Source organism: Syngnathus typhle, unplaced genomic scaffold (genome assembly GCF_033458585.1).
Source record: "Syngnathus typhle isolate RoL2023-S1 ecotype Sweden unplaced genomic scaffold, RoL_Styp_1.0 HiC_scaffold_39, whole genome shotgun sequence".
Lineage (NCBI taxonomy): Eukaryota > Metazoa > Chordata > Actinopteri > Syngnathiformes > Syngnathidae > Syngnathus > Syngnathus typhle.
In genome coordinates this window covers 603468-621722 of record NW_026871945.1, presented here as the reverse complement: position 1 = coordinate 621722, position 18255 = coordinate 603468, and the positions used below count along the sequence as shown (strand labels likewise).

General features: G+C 52.3%; 1 protein-coding gene across 2 annotated transcripts in view; it reads left to right on the top strand.

The window, feature by feature from the left end:
• The window catches only part of LOC133147273 (uncharacterized), a 61090-nt gene extending 44150 nt beyond the window's left edge, over positions 1-16940 (top strand). Inside the window, exons 6-8 of one of the 2 annotated variants that reach the window (XR_009711609.1) lie at positions 11502-11676; positions 11736-16127; positions 16208-16940. Coding sequence is in view for 1 of the 2 variants with exons in the window: in XM_061271256.1 (XP_061127240.1) it covers positions 11090-11389; positions 11502-11516 (315 nt within the window). In the remaining variant the exon portion in view is untranslated. Of the gene's footprint in view, positions 1-10959; positions 11390-11501; positions 11677-11735; positions 16128-16207 lie in introns of those variants that run through there. The other variant, XM_061271256.1, reaches the window with a different exon arrangement.
• Positions 16941-18255: the final 1315 nt, after the last annotated feature.

The window sequence follows — 18255 nt, the reverse complement described above, 5'->3', positions numbered from 1 at the left end:
GACAAGTTGCAAGGTCTTACCTTAGTAGCTTTTTCTGACAGTTTCGGCAGTAACTTCCGCCTTCATCAGAGTGTCACATGATGTTGTATGTGACACGTCTTTTCAGCTGTTGTTACTACGAGGGCGTGATCCACCTGTCAAATCTCACAGGAGGGTCACGCCTGCTGTCCTCTCGCCGCTCCAAAATGCTGGTCCAGGTGTGTGAGAGCATGCTTTTTCTCGCAAATATATTGTTATAATCATTTGTTTCAGATGTACTGTAATTATTTTCTGTATAAAAATTAAATTTGGTGTTCAAAAAGTAATTTTTCAAACTTGAGTCTTGAAAAAGAGGGGGTCGTCTTATAATAGTGGTCGTCTTATATTCGTGCCAATATGGTATAAATTTTCAATTATAAATTTTAATAGCAGAAGTCTCTCTAAGAACTTTACAAAATCGAATGAATATTGAGGTAAAATAAATAAATTCCATATAATTGATAGAACTTCATCCCACAGCGGGGAAATTCACTTGTCACAGCAGCGCATATGAGTGCAAGAATAATACGAGTGCAAGAATAAAACAAGTGCCAGAATTACAAAAAAGGGTAAATAACAGACAAGGACAAACAAACACAAGTGCTGCTAGTAGAGACGAAACACATTCATTTTATCAGGTGGCATGCATGTTGTAAAGTCTAACAGCAAATGGAATGAAGGACCTGCGGAACCGTTCCTTCCTACACTGAGGGTGCAAAAGTCTGCCGCTAAAGGAGCTGCTCAGGGACCGCACAATCTCATGGAGGGGGTGAGAGGTATTGTCCATGATGGATTTAAGCTTAATCAACGTCCTCCTCTCACCCACAACCTCAACCGAGTCCAGGGGACAGCCCAGGACAGAGCTCGCTCCATCTTATTCAGTCTCCCCCTGTCCTGGTCAATACTGCCCCCACCCCAGCAGACCAGACCGTAGAGGATGGCTGAGGCAACCACAGAGTCATAGAAGGTCCGGAGGAGACCCCTGCACACACCGAAGGACCTCAGTCTCCTCAGCAGGTGGAGGGGACTCTGGCCCTTTTTGCACAGGGCGTGGGTGTGATTAGTCCAGTCCAGTTTGTGTTAAGGCGAACACCCAGGAATTTGTATCGGAATCAAATCTGTTGAAGAACAGATTGAGTTCATCCGCCCAGTCCTTGTCCCCATCAGCCGGTGGTGGACTGCAGACGCCTCCAGACGTTCCTGGCGTTGTTAAGCCCCATCTGCTTCTCCAGCCTCCTCCCGTAGTTCTCCTTCCCCTGCCTGATCTTCAGCCGGAGTTCCTTCTGGATTCTACGCAGCTCCACCACATCCCCCGAACCAAAGGCTCTCTTCTTCCCATTAAGCAGAGCCTTTATCTCGGACGACACCCAGGGTTTGTTATTGGGAAAACACCGGACCAACTTGGAGGGCACAGTGACGCTGTCACGCTGTCAATGTCACTTCCATGGGGGCCACAGAGACCTTCCCAGTCTGTACTCTCAAAGCAGTCTCTGAGCCTGGCAGTGGATTCCACAGACTACAACATCACAGACCTCCTCTCAGGTGGACGCCGTTTAACCATCGGGGTGTAGTCTGCGACCAGATGGACAAGGTTGTGAACCGAGCGACTAAGTGAGGGGAGGGGGGAAGAGGTGTATGCGTCTTCGACATTAGCATACAACAGGTCCAAAGTTCTATCGTTTCTGGTGAGGCAGTCAACATATTGAGTAAAGGCAGGAAGGGAAGCATAATTGAAGTCCCAGGAGATGAGGAGGAGAGATTGGGGGTGCTAGGTTTGAAGCCTAGAAACGATAGCATGGATCCGGTTCGTAGCGGACAGCTGAGGGACGGATGTACACAGTTATAGCAATAACATGTAAAAACTCCCTCGGGAGACAGTACGGTCGGATGCTAACCACCAATAGCACCATGTCACTGGAGCAGAGACGCTCCTTGTCCGGGATGGCACCATCTATCGTTCACAAACACAGCGAGTCCCCCATCTCTCTTCTTATCGCTTTCCGTAGCACTCCTGTCAGCCCGCACCACTTGAAAACCGTCCAGGGAGAGGTGTGAGTCGGGCGAGAGATCGTTCAGCCATGTCTCCGTGAAGCACATGAGACTGCATTTGCGATATTCCCTCTGCGTCCTGGCTAGCGCCGTTAGCTCTTCCATTTTGCTTTGAAGAGATCTCACGTTTCCCATGATGGCAAACACGGTTTATACCGTCTCTTCCGCTGCCTGCACTTCACTCTGGCTCGCCATCATCTTCTCCGCGGCAATATCTCCTTGGGGATCGGGAAGGGGTGTGTATCGCCAGGCTAACAGCTGATCGCGGGTGTAGACAAGGGAGCCGAGTATGGATGGGTCACCCGACGCCGCACCAAAAAGTTCCAAAATCAGTAGGGAACAAACTATGAATGTTACAACGTGAACATCCATAGCCGCGCACTAGCCTAATTCAATGATGTGAGATGGTGAAAAACAACAAAAAACTCACTATAACACAATCAAAACACTAAAAGCAGGGAAGAACGGACAAAGCTGCTGTAACAGGCTACCACTCGAGCGGCGCCTTCAAAGAAAAAAAAAAAAGAAGAAAAAAAATAGCTTTAAAAGACACTCGGCTCAACAATGACAAAAGATGTCGAAATGGGATGTTGACAATGAAGCGAATGAACAAAAAGGAGGTGGGGTCGCACTATATGTGGACAAAACCATGAGATGCACTGTGACTGAATGTTTTACGTATTCCATCGATAATATAACGGAGTGTGCATATTATGCATATTAAAAAAAACAGCTCATATAATCAGAAGTTGTGTATATAGAATCCCAGGATCTTGTCTTGACATTTTTAATGAGAGATTAGTTGCCATTCTCAATCAAGTTATAAGAAAACGCAAATATTATGCTGGGACATTAATATTGATTTATTAAACCCCAAGAGCCACCAGAAAATCTCAGAATTTAGAAATGCATTGCACAATAACTGTCTTTTCCGTCTACCGTATTTTCCGCCCTATTAGGCGCACCGGGGTATAAGGCGCACCTTCAATGAACGGCCCATTTTAAAACTTTGTCCATATATAAGGCGCACCGGACTATAAGGCGCATAAAATAGAAGCTTTACTGCAACAAACTGAGGTTGACTAGGGTTGCGGTATGCACCCACTAGCCAATAACCAACGAACCCTCTGTAAACAATCGCGTTTCTCAAACGATCTCCTATAAAATGATTGGAACTGACTAAAGTTCGATCTAACGCATTGGTACTACTTACCTATGTTTCCCTTCCATATCGATCCGTAGATTTACTCGAAACATTAACAGCGCAGCCTATTTTGACATGAAATAGCATCGCGCGTATAGCAGCTATTGTTATAGCATTGGTACTACTTACCTATGTTTTCCTTCCATATCGATCCGTAGATTTACTCGAAACATGAACAGAGCAGCCTATTTTGACATGAAATAGTCTCGCGCGTATAGCAGCTATCGTTATAGCATTAGCCATCCGCAAAAACCCATGACCCTCAGCTCGCAATCTCCCATGAGCCTCAGCAAAGTGTAAACAATCGCGTTTCTCAAACGATCTCCTATAAAATGATCAGAACTGACTAAAGTTCGATCTAACGCATTGGTACTACTTACCTATGTTTCCCTTCCATATCAATCCGTACATTTACTCGAAACATTAACAGAGCAGCCTATTTTGACATGAAATAGCCTCGCGCGTATAGCAGCTATCGTTATAGCATTAGCCATCCGCAAAAAACCATGACCCTCAGCTCGCAATCTCCCGTGAGCCTCAGCAACGTGTAAACAATCGCGTTTCTCAACGATCTCCTATAAAATGATCAGAACTGACTAAAGTTCGATCTAACGCATTAGTACTACTTACCTATGTTTCCCTTCCATATCGATCCGTAAATTTAATCATTATAGCATTAGCCATCCGCAAAAACCCATGACCCTCAGCTCGCAATCTCCCACGGGCCTCAGCAAAGTGTAAACAATCGCGTTTCTCAAACGATCTCCTATAAAATGATCAGAACTGACTAAAGTTCGATTTAACGCATTGGTACTACTTACCTATGTTTCCCTTCCATATCGATCCGTAGATTTACTCGAAACATGAACAGATCAGCCTATTTTGACATGAAATAGCCTCGCGCGTATAGCAGCTATCGTTATAGCATTAGCCATCCGCAAAAACCCATGACCCTCAGCTCGCAATCTCCCATGAGCCTCAGCAAAGTGTAAACAATCGCGTTTCTCAAACAATCTCCTATAACAGTGCTTCTCAATTATTTTCTGTTACGCCCCCCCCTAGCAAGAAGAAAACTATTCGCGCCCCCCCTCCCCACCGTGACTATCCTAACTTGTCTTGTAAGTCGTAAAATGTTGCACTGTCGCAAACGTGACAGAAGTAACAATGAGAGCGCCACTGCCCCCTGCTGTAGTAAACGCGCAATTACACTTTATTCTAGTACTGCCAAAAAAAAAGCCTGTTCCCCAGGGTCACACGCGCCCCCCCAGGAATAGCACCGCGCCCCCCAAGGGGGGCGCGCCCCACTATTTGAGAAGCACTGTCCTATAAAATGATCAGAACTGACTAAAGTTCGATCTAACGCATTCGTACTACTTACCTATGTTTCCCTTCCATATCGATCCGTAGATTTACTCGAAACATTAACAGAGCAGCCTATTTTGATATGAAATAGCCTCGCGCGTATAGCAGCTATCGTTATAGCATTAGCCATCCGCAATTTCCTAGGAGCCCCAGCTCGCAATCTCCCATGAGCCTCAGCAAAGTGTAAACAATCGTGTTTCTCAAACGATCTCCTATAAAACGATCAGAACTGACTAAAGTTCGATCTAACGCATTGGTACTACTTACCTAGGTTTCCCTTCTATATCGATCCGTAGATTTACTCGAAACATTAACGGAGCAGCCTATTTTGAAATGAAATAGCCTCGCGGGTACAACAGCTATTCGGTGACGCCCCCTGACTACAGTTACCGTAATGTTGGGAAGCGATGCGACCTTGTAATTTACTAGTCGTACTAAAACGTACTAAAACATTTTGGCAGAGCACTGTGTACAACCAATCAACAAATTCATCACTAGATCCATATATAAGGCGCACCGGACTATAAGGCGCACTGTCGACTATTGATAAAAAATTAGGTTTTTAGGTGCGCCTTATAGGGCGGAAAATACGGTAATTACAAAATCGAGTACAATATTAGTTAATACAACCACATTAATAGATAACATATTTACATGTAAAAAATACACAAAAAACATGGAAAATGTTGATTTCTATATTAACGAATGGCTTTAAAAAATAAATTATCCAGAGTATAACAGACAAAATATTATAATGGATAAAATGACACGCTGTAGAAGCCCTTAATTTTCGGTGGTATTCTATTTTAGGAGAATGTTTGCAAACAGAATATTTCACAAAGTTGCAATATAACCAAGCCTGCTTTGACTGCACCGATTGGGGAGCTTTCGAAGCTGCAACTTCAGACTTGCATGAACTCACTGACACTGTCACATCATACATCAGTTTTTGTGAGGATCTGTGTGTGCAGACTAAGACCTTCTGCACGTACAACAACGACAAACCTTGGTTTACACCGAACCTCAGGAGGCTGCGCAAAGTCAAGGAGGAGGCCTACAGGAGTGGCGACCGCGAGCTGTTCAGGCAGACCAGAAACGCGCTGAACCAAGAGGTCAGGAAAGCCAGGAGGTGTTACGGGGAGAACCTGAAGAGACACCTCTCTGCCAATCCTGATCCCTCAACGGTGTGGAAAGGTCTGCAGAGCATCACGGGCTACAAGAAACGAACCACCCGTCCTTTAGAGAGCCCAAGACTTGCTAACCAGCTAAACAAGTTCTACTGCAGGTTTGATCGGTCCTCCCACACAACGGGACCTCCTGCAACACAATCTACATACTCACCTCTCCCCACAACTGCTCTCTCCACACCTCTATCATCGTTGTCACCCACTCACTCTCTTGCAGAGGCCGCGCCCGCACTCCAGGTCCGCGAGGAGGAAGTGCGCCAGATGTTCCGGAGACAAAAGACCAGGAAGGCACCGGGCCCAGACGGCGTGTCACCTTCCTGCTTGAAAGTCTGCGCTGAGCAGCTGGCGCCCACCTTTGCACGGATCTTCAACCGTTCTCTGGAGCTGTGTGAGGTGCCCTCGTGCTTCAAGAGCTCCACCATCGTTCCAGTAGCCAAGAAGCCCGCCATCACAGGTCTGAATGACTATAGACCCGTCGCACTGACATCTGTGGTCATGAAATCGTTCGAGAGGCTAGTGCTGAACCACCTGAAGGAGGTCACGGGCCCCCTGCTTGACCCCCTCCAGTTTGCCTACCGGGCAAACAGGTCAGTGGATGATGCGGTCAACATGGGACTGCACTACATCCTGCACCACCTGGACACCCCAGGAACGTACGCCAGGATCCTGTTCGTGGACTTCAGCTCGGCGTTCAACACCATCGCCCCTGACATCCTCCAACAGAAGCTCATCCAGCTTGCGGTGCCTGCCTCCACCTGTCAGTGGATCACCAGCTTCCTGACCAACAGGAGACAGCGTGTGAGGCTGGGGGGCATCACATCTGACACCCGGACCACCAACACTGGAGCCCCTCAGGGGTGCGTCCTCTCCCCACTGCTCTTCTCCCTCTACACCAATGATTTCTCCTCAGGTGACTCTCGTGTGAAGCTCCTGAAGTATGCAGACGACACCACTCTCATCGGACTGATCCAGGACGGTGATGAGACTGCGTACAGACAGGAGGTGGAGCGGCTGGTCCACTGGTGCAGTCAAAACCATCTGGAGCTGAACCCGCTCAAGACCGTGGAGATGACAGTGGATTTCAGGCGAGACCCTTCACCACTTTTACCCCTCACTATCCGCAGTAATACTATTCTTTCCACAGACACCTTCAAGTTCCTGGGAACCACAATCTCTCGGGACCTGAAATGGACCGGCCACATAGACTCTGTCCGGAAGAAGGCCCAGCAGAGGCTGTACTTCCTGAGACAGCTCAAGAAGTTCAACCTGCCGCGAGAGCTTCTGAAGACCTTCTACACTGCCATCATCCAGTCTGTCCTCTGCACCTCCATCACTGTCTGGTTTGGATCGGCCTCCAAACAAGACAAGCACAGACTACAACGGACAATCAGAACTGCAGAAAAGATCATTGGAATCAACCTCCCATCTATCCAAGACTTGTACCTGTCCAGGACCAGGAATCGGGCAAGGAACATCTCTACAGACCCTTCTCACCCGGGTTGCAGTCTGTTTGAACTACTCCCCTCCGGACGGCGTTATAGAGCTCGGTACGCCAAAACCAGCAGACACAGAGACAGCTTCTTCCCCCAGGCTGTTGCTCTGATGAACTCACACCACTCATAGAGTCTCAGAGACATTACTGTGCAATAACATCCTGCTCCTCACACCTTCTTGAATTTGTCTACACTGTTTTTGCATTATTCACATGTCCTGAATGTTGTTAGTCACCTAAATGTTGAACAGAGGGTGTGTTTCTACCGAAGTCAAATTCCTTGTTTGGCACGCTCAAACATGGCGAATAAAAAAACTCTTGAACTTGAACTCTTGAACATCGGCGAAAGCGAGTTTTGTCGAGTTCTGGACTTTGATGCGGGGACATTAAAGGAGCTCGGACTGCTACGTCCTGAAGCGTCGCCGGACTCGTCTGCTATTCCTCCCCCGGTTGGGAAGCGTCAAAAGCGGTGTGCAAGCAGGCTGAAGAGGGGCAAGCGCGGAGGCGTCCGGGCCAGGCTGGCGGCCGACCCAGCTCGCCCGGCCGTGCCTTCCATTCTTCAGGCGAATGTTTGATCGCTGGACAACAAAATGGATTACATTCGCTTGCTGCGATCTACAAACCGGACAGTGCGTGACTGCTGTGTGCTCGTGTTCACTGAGACTTGGTTGACCGTCAACATTCCGGACTCCGCTGTACATCTGGAGCGGCTAGCGTGCCATCGGGCGGACCCGGTCATTGTACAAGGGGGAAAATCTCGTGGCGGTGGAATATGCGTCTACATCCGTGACGAATGGTGCTGGGACTCTGTAGTGGTATGCAAGCACTGCTCGCTTTCGGCGGAGTTCGTGATCATTAAGTGCCGTCCTTTTTACCTGCCAAGGGAATTTACCGCGATTCTGCTAGTCGCGGTTTACATCCAGCCTTCCAACATCGAAGGCGACAGGATCGCGGCTCTTAGTGAACTGTACCAGGCTGTCAGTGAACAACAGACAGCGCACCCTGACGGTTTCATCATCTTCGCTGGGGATTTTAATCATGCTAACCTGAAGTCTGTTTTTCCGAGGCTTCACCAGCATGTTAATTTTCCTGCGCGTGGCGACAGCTTCCTGGACCTGGTCTACTCTTCGCATAAAGGAGCTTTCAAAGCCGCCCCCCTCCCCCATCTTGGAATTTCTGACCATATCACTGTTATGCTTTTGCCCGCATACAGACAAATGGTGAGAGCGTCCAGGCCAGTTCGCAAGCAGGTAAAGGTGTGGCCTGAGGGTCCCTCTGATGCGCTTCGTGACTGCTTTGGCTCTACTGACTGGGACATGTTTAGGAGGGCTGCCACTTGCGACGATCGGACAAACATTGAGGAGTATACTGACTCTGTTTCCTTCACCATCAGGAAGTGCATTGATGATGTGACTCTCTCAAAATCCATCGTCACTCGGGCTAACCGGAAGCCATGGCTGACAGATGCTGTCTTCAGGCTGCTGAGGGCCAGGGACAAAGCCTTTAGAGCGGGGGATGAGGCTGGCTTGAGGACTGCGAGGGCCGACCTGTCCCGGGGCATCAAAGAAGCAAAGAGGGCGTTCTCGTGCAAAATTGCCGCCCACTTCAAGGACAGCAGGGACGCACGGAGCCTTTGGCAGGGCATTCAGACCATCACGGATTACAAGCCCGCGCCGCAGAGCTGTGAAGGCGACGTCCGTCTGCTCAATGACCCTAACCGCTTCTTTGCTCGCTTCGACGCTCAGAACAGCACTTGCCCGCTGAAGGCCACTCCCCCTTCACACGAGCTGCCCCTGTGCCTCTCCGCCGACAGCGTGAGGAGGGCGCTTGCCGCCATCAACATCCGTAAGGCGGCGGGCCCTGACAACATCCCGGGTCGAGCGCTGAAGGACTGCGCTGGGGAGCTGACGGGTGTCTTCATGGACATCTTTAACACTTCCCTGCAGCAGGCCATCGTCCCTTCGTGTTTCAAAGCTGCCACCATCGTACCTGTGCCGAAGAAACCTGCTCCGTCCTGCTTCAATGACTACCGCCCCGTGGCACTTACGCCCATCATCATGAAGTGCTTTGAGCGGCTTGTCATGGAGCACATCCGATCCGTTCTCCCCCCCACCATTGACCCCTTCCAGTTTGCGTACCGAGCCAAACGGTCCTCTAAGGATGCCATCCGCTCTGCCCTCCACTCGGCCCTCACCCACCTGGAGAGAAGGGACTCGTATGTGAGATTGCCGTTTGTGGACTTCAGTTCTGCCTTCAACACCATTGTGCCACAACGCCTCATCAGCAAACTTGACACGCTGGGCCTCAGTGCCTACCTCTGCAACTGGCTACTGGACCTCCTCTGTCAGAGGCCACAGGTGGTACGTGTTGGCGACAAAATCTCCGGCAGCATCATGCTGAGCACGGGAGCCCCCCAAGGCTGCGTGCTCAGTCCGCTGCTCTTCACCCTCCTGACGCATGACTGCACTGCAACCTACAGCGACAACCGCATAGTAAAGTTTGCTGACGACTCGACTCTGGTGGGTCTCATCACCAAGGGAGACGAGACTCAATACAGGCTGGAGGTTGACCTTCTGACCACGTGGTGCAGGGACAACAACCTCCTGTTGAACGTCGACAAGACCAAGGAGATTGTTGTGGACTTCCGGAAGGGTCACACCCAACACCTGCCGCTGACCATCGACAGTGCTGTGGTGGAGAGAGTGAGCAGCGCCAAGTTCCTCGGGGTGCACATCAGTGAGGATCTCTCCTGGTCCACCAACACCGCATCACTGGCGAAGAAAGCCCAGCGTCGCCTGTACCTCCTGCGGAAACTCAGGCGAGCGAGCGCTCCTCCGGCCGTCATGACTACATTTTACCGCGGCACCATTGAGAGCGTCCTCTCCAGCTGTATTGCTGTTTGGGGTGGCGGCTGCACTGACTACAACTTGAAGGCCCTGCAGCGCGTAGTGAACACGGCTGGTAAGATAATTGGTGCTTCGCTCCCCTCCTTGAAGGACATTTACACGTCCCATCTCACCCGCAAGGCGACCACGATTGTGAGTGATGTGAGTCACCCCGCTCACTATTTGTTTGAGCTTCTGCCCTCTGGGAAGAGGTACAGGAGCCTACGCTCCCGCACCACCGGACTCTCCAACAGCTTCATACTCCAGGCTGTTAGGATCCTGAACTCGCCCCCCATTTCTGCGTAGCCTCCTGTACTTAGCGCTATGCTTACTGTCTGCTGTACGCACACTGGCTCAGTTTTGCTCCTCTTATTTATTGGGTTATTTGTTTATTATTTATTCATCACTCATTTTATGTATTTATTATTTATTATTTGTGCTTTCTTGTTTTTATTTTGTGTCGTCTAATTGTACGTTTATCCTGTACTGTGTCTCGTCACCGTGGGATGGAGGAAACGGAATTTCGGTTTCTTTGTGTGTCTTGACATATGAAGGGATTGACAATAAAGCTGAATTTGAACTTTGAACTTTGACTAATAAACAAAATGATTATAATCATTTATGAGCTTCTTTTTTCCCCAAATGAGAATCGATGAGAACCAATAAAGCACAGGTGTCAAACTCAAGGCCCGGGGGCCAGATACGGCCCGCCACATCATTTTATGTGGCCCGCGAAGACAAATTGTGCATCAAATTCGTGTCATTACAAGAATTGCAAATTGTCTTCACCTTTAATAAAGTATTTTTTTTTTAATATTTGACCAGTTTTTACTCGTCTGATTTGAAAACGAGTTATTTGTCAGTTTGCTTTGTAGCTTTTACTGTAAATAAGATGAGGTGCTCATACATAGTGCTGAACCACCCGAAGGAGGTCACGGGCCCCCTGCTAGACCCCCTCCAGTTTGCCTACCGGGCAAACAGGTCAGTGGAATATGCGGTCAACATGGGACTGCACTACATCCTGCACCACCTGGACACCCCAGGAACGTACGCCAGGACCCTGTTCGTGGACTTCAGCTCGGCGTTCAACACCATCGCTCCTGACATCCTCCAACAGAAGCTCATCCAGCTTGCGGTGCCTGCCTCCACCTGGCAGTGGATCACCAGCTTCCTGACCAACAGGAGACAGCGTGTGAGGCTGGGGGGCATCACATCTGACACCCGGACCACCAATACTGGAGCCCCTCAGGGGTGCGTCCTCTCCCCACTGCTCTTCTCTCTCTACACCAATGATTTCTCCTCAGGTGACTCTCCTGTGAAGCTCCTGAAGTATGCAGACGACACCACTCTCATCGGACTGATCCAGGACGGTGATGAGACTGCGTACAGACAGGAGGTGGAGCGGCTGGTCCACTGGTGTAGCCAAAACCATCTGGAGCTGAACCCGCTCAAGACCGTGGAGATGACAGTGGATTTCAGGTGAGACCCTTCACCACTTTTACCCCTCACTATCCGCAGTAATACTATTCTCTCCACAGACACCTTCAAGTTCCTGGGAACCACAATCTCTCGGGACCTGAAATGGACCGGCCACATAGACTCTGTCCGGAAGAAGGCCCAGCAGAGGCTGTACTTCCTGAGACAGCTCAAGAAGTTCAACCTGCCGCGAGAGCTTCTGAAGACCATCTACACTGCCATCATCCAGTCTGTCCTCTGCACTTCCATCACTGTCTGGTTTGGATTGGCCTCCAAACAAGACAAGCACAGACTGTAACGGACAATCAGGACTGCAGAAAAGATCATTGGAATCAACCTCCCATCTATCCAAGACTTGTACCTGTCCAGGACCAGGAAACGTGCAAGGAACATCTCTACAGACCCTTCTCGCCCAGGTTGCAGTCTGTTTGAACTACTCCCCAGCAGACACGGAGACAGCTTCTTTCCCCAGGCTGTTGCTCTGATAAACTCACACCACTCATAGAGTCTCAGAGTCATTACTGTGCAATAACATCCTCGTCACGTACTGGCGCCACCTGCACCAGGACCACGCCCCCCTATCACCGGAATTGCCGCCACCTGCCACAGCCTCATGGACAGCGCTATATCAACGCCGCCAGCGCAGACCCGAGTGTCCGTCTGTCCCATGATATTGTTTCGCCCTCCGGTCCACGACAAACCGACGTCCGTGAAGAATCGAAGATACAGCAGAACAGCTTGTTTTTCCCAGCCTGATCGCCGATCCAGCGCCGGCTTCAGCTTCGCCCACCTTACCCGCGATAGCGGGCGGGGGGCCCGCAATAAAGTCTCTATCGCTACGCACTTGGCTGTACTCTCCATTCCCTTACAGTACAGACGGACCAGGCTATGCAGCCAGCAAACGAAGAGACGGCATCCGCCCGGCTGGAGCAAGCCGAGACCGCCATTAGCAGCCTATCCGCCGACATCCGGAGTCAGATCGAGGTGGGCCAACGGCAACAGCAACAGCAGCAGGAGATGGCCCAAGCCCTCCAGAGTTTGTCGGTGGCTGCGCCCCCAGCTGTCACGTGCCCCCGAGAGGGGGGCCCCGGCTTGTGACACGGTCGACGCATTCGCGGAGGAATTGCTCTGCTTGTTCGACCTGGGCTCTGCCGCCGAAGACGCCGCCGAGGAACTGGCGACGCTGCGTCAAGTTAGCCGATCGGTCGCAGATAACGCCCTCAAGTTCCAGACCCTGGCCGGCAGCAGCGGGTGGAACGAGCCGGCGCTCGTCAGCACGTTCCTCAACGGTCTCGCGGAGTACATGAAGGACGAGCTAATTTCCCGCGATCGTCCGCGAACCCTGAAGGACGCGATGAACTTGGCGGCCCGAGTAGACCGGCGGATACGAACGCGGCGGCGCGATCGGGAGCGGAGGCCCATGGATCTGGGAGGGGGGTCATCGAGTGACAGGGTGCCCGTCAGGAGGCCGGGCTCACGCGGCGTCGGGGATCCACGTGAGCTCGACCAGCACAGGCTCTCCCAGTCCCAGTACGCTCACGTTACAGGCACGTGTCCAGCTCGCGGCGGGCGACCGGAACGTGGCTGCCCTGGTGGATTCCGGGGCGGAGGGTAACCTCATGGACAGTTGCCTGGCACGCCAGTGGGGGGATCAACTTCCTGCCTCTGAGCCCGCCCATTCCCGCACGCGCCATCGATGGCCGTCTGATCGGCGAGGTGGCCTTCGTGACAGAGCCAGTCAAGGTACTGCTCTCCGGCAATCACCACGAGACCATCCAATTTTTTTTTCTTCCCCCCCCAGGACAGCAGCTCATCCTGGGGCACCCTTGGCTGCGGCAGCACAACCCGGTACTGGACTGGGAGGTGGGGGTGGTTCGGCAGTGGAGCGAACGCTGCCATCGGACGTACCTGAGGGCGGCCACCAGCCCGCTCGGTGGAGCCCCGCCCAGGTACAGCCACGACATCTCCATCGTACCGGCGGTTTATCACGAACTCAAAGAAGTTTTTAGTAAGGCCAGGGCCACCTCCCTTCCTCCCCACCGGTCTTACGATTGCGCCATCGACCTGCTGCCCAGCACCTTCCCCCCCAAGTGACGCGTCTACTCCCTGTCCGCTCCTGAGCGCCGGGCCATAGAGGAATACATCCGGGAGTCCCTGGCGGCCGGCATCATACGGCCGTCCTCATCACCTGCGGGAGCGGGGTTCTTCTTCGTGGAGAAGAAGGAGGGCACGCTCCGCCCGTGCATCGACTACCGGGTAATAAACGCCATAACCGTTAAGAACCGATACCCCCTGCCTCTTCTGTCTTCTGCCTTCGAGTGCCTTCAGGGTGCCACCGTCTTTACTAAGCTGGATCTTTGCAACGCCTATCACCTGATCCGCATCCGGGAGGGAGACGAGTGGAAGACGGCTTTCAACACACCGAGCGGCCACTACGAGTACTTGGTGGTTCCGTTTGGGCTCACCAATGCCCCAGTGGTTTTCCAGTCCTTAATAAACGACGTGCTACGAGACATCCTGGGCAAGTTCGTGTTCGTTTATTTGGACGACATCCTCATCTTCTCCCGCTCGCTCCCTGAAAACATCAAGCATGTTCGGACGGTGCTACGCCGCCTCCTGGAAAATTCGCTCTACGTGAAGGCAGAGAAGTGCGAGTTCCACGCCTCCTCTGTCAAGTTCCTCGGCTACGTGGTGCGCGAGGGATCCGTCGAGATGGACCCAGAGAAAGTGCAAGCGGTCACGTCATGGCCTGTCCCAGAGACATGCTAGCGGCTGCAACAATTCTTGGGGTTCGCGAACTTCTATCGCCGTTTCATCCGTGGGTACAGCACGGTGGCCGTGCCCCTCACCGCCCTCACCAGCCCCGCCTCCCCGTACAAATGGACGGAATGGGCAGCACAGGCGTTCCAGGAGCTCAAGAGGAGGTTCACGTCCGCTCCCATCCTCCGAGTCCCCGATCCTGACCGGCAGTTTGTGGTCGAGGTGGACGCCTCAAACGTGGGGGTTGGGGCGGTGCTGTCCCAACGCAGCTGCCAGGACGATCGCCTCCACCCGTGCGCTTTTTTTTCTCGCCGCTTGTCGGCCTCGGAGCGGAACTATGACATCGGCAAACGGGAGCTCCTCGCCGTCAAGTTGGCCTTGGAGGATTGGCGGCATTGGCTGGAGGGCGCCACCATGCCGTTCATCGTCTGGACCGACCGCCGCAACCTGGAGTACCTGAGATTGGCCAAGAGGCTGAACGCGAGGCAAGCAAGGGGGGCTCTGTTCTTTGACCGGTTTGAGTTCTCTCTCTCCTACAGGTCGGGTTCCCGCAACGCGAAGGCGGATGCCCTGTCGCATTCGTTTCCTGGCGGGGAGGAGAAACGGGGTCCGCCTCCCACTATTCTCCCTCGGTGCGGGTGGCGGCGCTGTCATGGGAGATTGAACGCCAAGTAGAAGCTGCATCACGCGATCAGCCCGGCCCCAGCAACTGCCCGGAAGGTCACCTGTTCGTCCCTGAGGGCCTGCGCTCGTCCGTGCTGCAATGGGCACACGACTCACGCCTGGCCTGTCATCCCGGGGCTGCGCGCACGAGGTACGTGGTGGTGCAGCATTTCTGGTGGCCCACCTGGCAAGTGGACACCAGCGATTACGTCAGAGCCTGCTCAATATGTAACCGCTGTAAGACCTCTACTTGTCCTCCGGCCGGGCTACTCCAACCCTTGCCGGTTCCCCGGCGTCCCTGGTCTCACCTGTCCATCGACTTTGTCACGGGCCTTCCCCCCTCGGAGGGGAACACGGTGGTCCTCACGGTGGTGGACCGGTTCAGCAAAATGACGCACTTCATTCCTCTGCCTAAGCTTCCGTCCGCGAAGCAGACTGCGTCCATCATGGTGCGGGAGGTGTTTCGTCACCACGGCCTCCCAGAGGACATCGTGTCGGACCATGGCCCGCAGTTCGCTTCCACCTTCTGGGCGGAGTTCTGCCGACTCCTCGGCGCTACGGCCAGCCTCTCGTCGGGGTTTCACCCTCAGTTCAATGGTCAAGCGGAGTGGCTGAACCAGGAGCTGGGCAGGTCCCTCCGATGCATGGCCGCCGGGGACCAGCGTTTGTGGGTCCAACAGCTTCCTTGGGTGGAGTACGCCCACAATTCCCTCCCCAGCTCGGCTACGGGACTGTCGCCCTTCCACTGCGTCTTCGGGTACCAGCCACCCTTGTTCGCCCACCAGGAACGTGACACGGCGTGCCCATAGGCCCAGGCTTGTGTCCGCCGTTGTCGTCGTGCCTGGGCGAGGGCCCGGACCCCTCTTCTCCGCTCTGTTTCAGGCTACGCCCGCCAGGCAAACAAGCGCCGGTCGCCGGCTCCGGAGTACAGAGTGGCCCAGCGGGTGTGGCTCTCGACGCAGGATTTGCCGCAGCGAAAGAGATCCCGCAAGCTGGCGCCGCGCTTTGTTGGACCGTTTTCCATGCAGAAGGTGATCAGCCCGTCCGCCGTCCGTCTCCTCCTTCCGGAGTCCATGAAGGTTACCCCACGTTCCACGTGTCCCGTGTGCAGCCCGTTTTTGAGAGCGCATTGGTGCCCGTGCCGCCGCCCCAGCTCATTGAGGGGGGCCCGGCTTACGCCGTCCGCTCCCTGCTCTGATCGCGGCACCGCGGTCGTGGCTTCCAATACCTGGTGGATTGGGAGGGCTATGACGACGCCCACCGCTCCTGGGTCCCGAGTCGCTGGATCCTCGACCGTTCGCTCATCACGGAGTTCCATCGCTGTCACCCGGACCAACCGGGCCCCCGGCGCGGACGGCCGAGGATGGTTGAGGGGCCCAGGGGTAAGGGCCCGAGGCGGCCTTCTCCGCCGGTGCCGGAGACGAGGAATTGGACGTTTCGACGGAGTACTAACCCCGCCTGGTCGTCCGGGGGGTTGCCTTCCTCTGCCTTCTGATTTTTTTTGTCTTTTAGTGCTCTGGGGACGTCGGGAGCCGTCCCTTGTGGGTGGGTTTCTGTCACGTACTGGGGCCGCTTGTGACAAGACCACGCCCCCCTATCAGCGGAATCGCCGCTACCTGCCACAGCCTCATGGACAGCGCTATATCAACGCCGCCAGCGCAGACCCGAGTGTCCGTCTGTCCCGTGATATTGTTTCGCCCTCTGGTCCACGACAAACCGACGTCCGTGAAGAATCGAAGATACAGCAGAACACCTTGTTTTTCCCAGCCTGATCGCCGATCCAGCGCCGGCTCCAGCTTCGCCCACCTTACCCCCGCCCGCAATAAAGTCTCTATCGCTACGCACTTGGCTGTACTCTCCATTCCCTTACATCCTGCTCTTCACACCTTTTTGAATTTGTCTACACCAGGGGTCCCCAAACTTTTTCCTGTGAGGGCCACATAACTTTTGCCTTCTCTGATGGGGGGCCGGTGTCAGTTTGTAACAGAAAAAGTGTGACGATCGTAGAGGAGCTTAAAATTTTTATTGTTTTCCAGAAAGCCACACATAACCAAATAACGGTTATTTAATAACCCTTTCCAGGTTCTTTACAGGAAAAAAAGTCAGGAAACAAATAATAACACTATTAATGAAATAAATAATAACTAAATAACCCTCTCTGAGTTCTTCACAGAAAAAACAGGAAATAAATAATAACTAAATAACTCTCTCTGGGTTCTTCATAGAAAAAAAAAGCCATGGAACATTAACTTTCTGTTGTGCCATGCACAATCTTAACAGATAGAAGTTCAGTTCAGTTGTCAGAGCAGAATCTCTCTGACACATATGAGCAGTCTCTTAAAGTTCTTGTGTTCCTTCCTTATAAATTATAAATATAAATTGGGCACTCTCTTTTAAACGCTCGGCACTGTGTCCACCTTGCTTTTCCTTGGGCGACTCATTTTAATGGAAGGATTCCAGGGGAAGGCTTGTGGGTGGCTTTAGCGCAAAACTGCATCTGAAAGCTCAGCGCGCGAATTACAAGAATGCTGTCGTCACAGCCCACGCTCTAAATTCGGGACTGATAAAAATAGAGCGCGAGTGCGCCATGTCCGTACTACTGAGTACGGACACGCACTTGTGAGTGTGCACCGAGCTTTCTGACACGGCTTCCGGTAGTAAATCCGCAGGCGAGCGCTTCCCCATCTACTGGGGAAACGCAGTCATTGCAGGCAAAATGACCACAAAAAAAAGTTTAATAATACAATTTGTTCAGGGTTGGAGGGCCGGATTAAACAGTCCCGTGGGCCGTATCCGGCCCGCGGGCCGTAGTTTGGTGACCACTGGTCTACACTGTTTTTGCCATTCTTTACATGTCCTGAGTGTTGTTAGTTTTACCAAAGTCAAATTCCTTGTTTGGCATGCTCAAACATGGCGAATAAAAACTCTTGAATCTTGAATTTATTTGGGTTTACAGTCATAATGGCCCTCCGAAAGAAGCTATGACTACAATGCGGCCCGTGAAAAAAATTAGTTTGACACCCCTGCAATAAAGAATTGAATCATTAAACGGAATCAAAAATCGTAAAAATCTTATCAATTCCCATTTCTAGGTATCGCATAGCTCTACTGCAAGGGTGGCCAACCTGTCAAAGATTAAGAGCCACATTTTTTACTCTG